Source organism: Lipophrys pholis, assembly GCF_963383615.2.
Source record: "Lipophrys pholis genome assembly, chromosome: 15".
Taxonomy (NCBI): domain Eukaryota; kingdom Metazoa; phylum Chordata; class Actinopteri; order Blenniiformes; family Blenniidae; genus Lipophrys; species Lipophrys pholis.
Window position 1 is genome coordinate 9110229 of NC_137642.1, and position 6372 is coordinate 9116600.

Genomic DNA, 6372 nt, shown 5'->3' on the forward strand with positions numbered 1-6372 from the left:
GATTCACGGGACATTTTGAGATACTGTGATAATGGCAGTACTCTCAGTTTCAAACTCAAACCTCCACATTGCTGCAAAAACAAAAAGCGTATATTTTTGCGAAACTTCAGCCTTTTGTTGTTTTTTTTTTTTGTTTTTTTCCTTTTCGGGAGTTTAAAGTTTCAACCGTCTTTTTACTTCCATGATTATAAATCTGTAAAAAAAAGATATTTATACATGACAGACTTCATTTTGTTCATTCAGTGTACATGCATACTCGTGGCCGTTGGTCATCAATGAGGTTTCTTGCATCGTTGACTTGAATCTATTGCCATGCTAAAGGAAAAAGACATAAGGGCAATGACAGTGAGTCATTGCAGCTGATGTAACAAGTACATGAGCGTCTTGTTTCAATAATGTTTCAGTCTGTACCAATTTAAACTGCTATTTGTTTGCTAAAAGCAGAGTACAATAAATTATAGATGGAGGAACATCAGCTTTCATATTTATGTTGTCTTTCTTTGTCCACCTCACAGATGCATTCAATACCAACACATCAATGTGTGTGTGTGTGTGTGTGTTTTGTTTTTTCTATATATATATATATTATGCTGTTTGAACCCTCACAGTGATGTCAGCATATCTGAGCACTTAGCCCAGTCCATTAGTAGTATTTTGTGTCCCATTAGTGAGCGAATGTGTCACACCTGCAGAGAGGGGATTATAATCCTGACAGCAGCCTTGTTCAACACCTATAAAATCCCCCTCTGGCTAATGCACCACATGCTAACAAGGCAAATACAGAGGTGAGTCAGTCTCCGATGAAGTTTCTTCAATGTTCATTAAGATAGAATTACTCGACTTATTAATTGCTGCCTAATGTGCTGTTTACCCGTGTTGCTTTACAACCTCTGATCTGTGAGCCACACAGCTGTGAATGAGGCGTCTGTGACATGATTGTTTTTTATTGCAAAATCTGGCCTCCTCTGCAGTTCCAATGGAAGCGAGCAGCAGAGTTTTGGTGCAGGTGTTGTTGTTGGCGTTGGTGCTTCAGGTCACTCTGTCCCAGCACTGGTCCTATGGATGGCTACCAGGTGGAAAGAGAAGTGTGGGCGAGCTCGAGGCAACCATCAGGGTGAGTGATTATTTTATGTGGAGTCTACAGTTTCAGGAAATGTGGTAATTTCATTAGACTTAAGGAAAAATTGAACAGAAATACCTTCATAAAGTTGGGGCTGTTAAGCTTGACTTGAGTTTTTTTGTTCCTTTTTTTCTTTTTTCTTTTTTAATAAAGCTATAAATGTTATGTCAGGGTCAGATTTCATTCCATCTTCTCAAGTCTCTTTTATTGTACTTAGATGATGGGCACAGGAGGAGTGGTGTCTCTTCCCGAAGAGGCGAGTGCCCAAACCCAAGAGAGACTTAGACCATACAATGTAGTAAGTGCTTATTATACATAATTTATCACCAATGTCTACTTCAATTGTACAATATTAATGTAGACTACACCACTGTGTGCCCCACTGTGTTCCAAAGCGGCAATGACAATATACAAACTGCTCAATGACTGTTTTTATTTTTCCCTTTTCGCATGATTGAATATGTACATGATTAATCTCTTGTTTGTTAGTAAGTTGGAGATGTGACGCTAATATATATATATATATATATATATATATATATATATATATATATATATATATATATATATATATATAAGTCATTGATATATTTAATTTGTATCCCTCAGATTGATGATGATTACAGTCATTTTGATCAGAAAAAACGGTTTTGGAGTGACTAACAGAAGACAAACAGAGACTTGTCAGTGATGGACAGCCTGACTCCAAGATGCTGGCTTCAACAAACCATCCTTCACGACACTGATTTCAATTACACGTCTCTAATGTTTTAATTATTGCTGAATTGTAATAAACTTTTCAATCCTGATAAGCTTCAAATGGTTCTTTTTTTTTCTTTTTTTTTTTCCGGTTATTAGAGCAGAAAATATTCTATTTCAGTCTAAAATGGTCTATAAAATAGCCTTTAATAGATTTAATTGCCTTTGTAAAGCAGCCACGACCGACAAGCATGACAAACTTGTGACACAACAATCTTAGCATGACAACAGCTGGTGATTAAGCCAATTTATTAGAAATCAATGACTTAATTGAATTTGTTACAGTTTTGGTAATTCCATTTTCTGCCATGCAAGTCGTGTGCATATGCGAGGTGGAAAATTACACCAGATGATTTCTTTTGTGCGTGTGTGTGTGTGTGTGTGTGTGTGTGTGTGTGTGTGTGTGTGCGTGTGTGTCTGTGCGTGTGTGTGTGTCTGCATTCATACCCTAATGTTGATCAGCCCACCAGAATAAAAGACACTCATCTAAATCAGTTTTTATTTGTGATGTCCAAGCAGCTTTCAGCTCATTTAGGATAACTGCAGTCATCCAAAACAGACCAAGTGTAGAACTTTCCTTTTGTTTTGTTTTTTTGTTTTTTCCTCCTCCTTTCTGTACAGGAAATTGGTGTTCATTATAAAAATTGGAATTTCATATCAGGAAAGGAAAAGAATCAGCAGGGGGCATATGTTTTAAAGAGAACTCATTTTCTGGCAAAGCCCCACAGACAGAGCACCATACTAATCGCCTGGTGCATAAGGGGCTAGGATTCATGAACTGTGCTGACACCGGGGAGGCCCTGCATTGTTAGAGCGTGGTTGTAATGCACACCAATGAACCCAAACCCGCTGGCACAACTGGGAAAAGGTGAACATTATAAAAGCACATAGAATTAAAGAGAAATTAAACCACATTCCATTGCACTTCCAGAACAATGCTTGTTCATTTGTGATACTTCACGTCGTTGGTTTAATATTCATGGTTGTAATTTGCATAACACAATAATTTCCTTTGATGAGGAAAGACTTAAGTGTTTTTCAGAGGGAAAAAGTGCCATATTCCACTTCACTTTCTTCTCCCACAAAGTTGGAGAAGTAGTTGTCGTCCTGAACATGTTTTTTCTTCTCTTTTTCTTTCCAAAGTCACTGCGAGACTCTATTGAATTGATTTACCTGAGCTCATAATTGTTTTCATGGAGTTTTCAATAATTGTGCAACATCCTCATAAAAGATGATTATGCTTTTATAACATTTCCTAAAATATGGTTTTAATTCAATTTGGTATGCTTTTTTTGTGAGAGTAATTAATGTTTACAGATAAAGCGTGAACTCCCATAAATTCGCTTTAAATAATCCCAAAGCATTTGCCGTGAAAGCCAACTTTCTCCCTCCCAGTGTCCTCATCAAGGACCTGCCTAATTGCACGTATATCAGGACAACAAAACCTGCTGGTATCTATGTTTCCAAATTTGATTTAACCTCACTTTCTCCTTCCCAGACCCCCTGGTGGATATTCACTTTGTTTACCTCAAATTAAACTTCATATTGTTTACAGCCTCCTGGTCCCTGAACATTTTATAGCATTTTAGAATTATTTCTTTATTTATTTTTTGTAATGATTGTAGAGTTGGGATTCATTTGAATGTTTCCCTCATCTGCATGAAAATTATATAATTAACTTTTGATTAACCAGCTCAGTTGAGTTGGTTCCCTCATGCACACTGGTGAATAGTACCAACCGCATTTTAATGACTGTTTTCCAATTGAGTGGCGACCTTTTCATCAAAGAGCCACAACTGGGGCTAAACAACGGATAGAAAATAATCACGGCGAAGACAATAGCAGAGGCCGACAGGCTAGGATGTCATCCTTAAATATAACAACAAGGATGAAAGCAACCTTAATGCATGCAGTGGCTGTGGATAGGAGCCAAGTGCTTATGCTGCTGGATGCCCCATTGTTAAAGCTGTGGAGGTCACGTCCATTGGCATAGAGAGGGAAAGGACAGGAAACTGAGAATGGCCCATTGTTACATGTCCTTGCTCAGAGGGAATTCCATTATGAAGGGTAATACATTTTTGATACTTTGATTTTTGTGCCATTCATTTGTTTGAAAAACAGAACATATCTGGATAATGGCTTCAGGAAGAAAGAAAAAAAAGAAGGGGGGGGGGGGGGGGGTCTCAGAGCACCTCCATCCAAGGCTACAGTGCAGTGTACCACACCTGCCAATCAAGCACATCCGAGCAGATGTGCATCCTCGCACAGCCCACCATCAAATAAGCATTCTATCATATGCATAATATAGTTTTCATTTCATCACTATTATGCTCCTTGCGCCGAGTGTGTGTTTCCAATGGGTCATAGGAAACTTTTATTGAAGCGCAGTGTATAATAAAGTCATTTTCCAGGTGCTTGTTGTGGCTCTTATTATGAACAGAATGATAATTTCCCCTAGAGGAATCTGGCACTGCATATCAATTGAAGTTTAGTGTGGGTCTTACTATGTTCCCGCAGGCTATAGTAGAAGGCAAAGTCATCTTCAGAGAGAGTCTAAATGTCAGGGAGGTCTTCAAACACTTTTTTTTCCCAGAGCCTTACTGAAAAGGGTCTTTGGAAGAGGTGTCTTGGAATTGATATTGTGGACGTGAGGTAAAGACAGAGGCTGGAGACTTTAGTCAAGCAGTTAATGCAAATTTTGATTGGAAAAAAAATTATATATATATATATATATTTATTGAAAAATAACTGAAGAAGGGGTCATGGAACAAATGGAAATATTACTATTGCTCTTTGAGATGTGCACTCTGAGTTGAAGCATTGATTCAGACTGCTGCCCAGCCACTGGTCTGTCGTTTCCAAACATGTCCACATGGTGACACTCTTGAGCTGTGTGTTTTCAACGTGCTCCTGAACGTAAGTCTCCCAGCAATTCCTTCACTTAAGTTGGAAGTAACTGTTTTCCCCACTAAAATGTAACAAAGGCTTCAATCAATCACCTCAAACTCTGCAAAAAATGCAAATTATCCTACATGATGACTGATGGGGTTTGTGTTTATAAGGATAACTATTTTGTACATCTCTTTTTCCCTCCAGAACTGCACCAAAGCCTGAAACTCTAAGCTCCCTGTAAAATGTGGAAATTCACATTTGATCTGCAGAAAGTCATGAATTTCTCAAGTGTTCTTAGTTTTGCATTTGCAAGGCATTCATTTATTTTATTCTGGGTTTTTTTCTTCTCTCTCTCTCTCTCTCTCTTCCTCTCGCTCTTTCTTTTGCTGTGAGTGAAGCGTCGAAGTACATCTTGCTATACGGTAGCATGTACAGTAGTGAATTGGCCTTCCTTCTCCTTCTTGGCTGGCAGGGAACCTTCCTGTTGTGATCCGACTTCTCTCCTTTGATCAAAGAACAGTGTTAAAGCACTGGGAGAAGGAGGAGGTATGAAATATGAATGAATACAGCTGTGTTTTGATGGATATGTCTCAAAGTATCCCAGTAAGAGACTGCTAAAGGCCAGGAAATATGTTTGTGTTGTGGAAATAGGCTCTTCCTAACTTGTTCCTTCACCAGCTTCATCTTGGGTAGCTTTTCACTTCATATTTTAGAGCTCCTTTGTTAGGGAAGAGATCAACCCCTTCTCCATGCATTTGTAGGGAACTGTTCTAAGAGGCCCTAGTTCATCATATATATCATTAATGACACAATTTCCTTTGTTTGGTCTTGAAAACACCTTTTGAACAAAACGCGCAGCCATCATGAGAAGAGGATATTAGTTATTTTTCTAGGGTAGACCCAAAGTTCTCACAGATGGAATGAGATCTTATATGAGGTGATGGAGGCTTTGTCACTAGTTATGTCTGTGATTCCATTTCCTTTTCTAAAACCCCACCGGGGAGCTGTGACTCATTTTGAAGTTGGAAGTTGATACTGTGGTGTAAAACTAACATTCCCATCTGAATTGAGAAACTATCAGAGCCTCGCACAAAATTTCAGATTTTGGGAGTTAGATGAACTCATCTTTCAAATTACTCTTCTTTAATAAACAAAGATAATAAAAAGCCGCGCTCATAAAAACACAATTATTAGGAGCGACTGTAAAATGAAAATGAGTGCCTATAGATATATTTTAACGGCACATTACAGCCCGGCTGTCTTATTAACAATCATTTAAAGACTCTCGTTAGTCGTTCGGGAATATAATAACTAAAATCAGCCTTTGGTCCTGTGGCAGGACAGCTTCTCTCAGCTACTGGAGGTTCAAAACTTTCTGCATGGTCTTTATTAGCCTCACTAATAGCTGGGTTCCCCAAATGCCAGGGTCCATCTCAGCTGGGAGCGAGGGCTCAGATCCTGTCAGAGAGGGGTCGCACTAACCAACTGTAATCTTTAGGGTACTCCACTCCCGCTGACCCACATCTAACGCCGGTTCCATCCCCCCCGCTTACCCCCAACCGCTACCCTTTCCCTCCCCAATCTGGTCTACCCATCCCACG

The 6372-nt window shown here is 39.0% G+C and overlaps 1 protein-coding gene across 1 annotated transcript; it reads left to right on the forward strand.

The window, feature by feature from the left end:
* Window positions 1-958: 958 nt before the first annotated feature.
* Window positions 959-1783, forward strand: gnrh3 (gonadotropin-releasing hormone 3; the record flags this gene model as incomplete). Its single annotated transcript, XM_080481015.1, has 3 exons — window positions 959-1114; window positions 1338-1418; window positions 1730-1783. Exons 1-3 carry the CDS (start codon window positions 977-979, stop codon window positions 1781-1783), a joined length of 273 nt encoding a protein of 90 aa, XP_080337141.1. The 5' UTR covers window positions 959-976.
* Between the last annotated feature and the right edge of the window lie 4589 nt (window positions 1784-6372).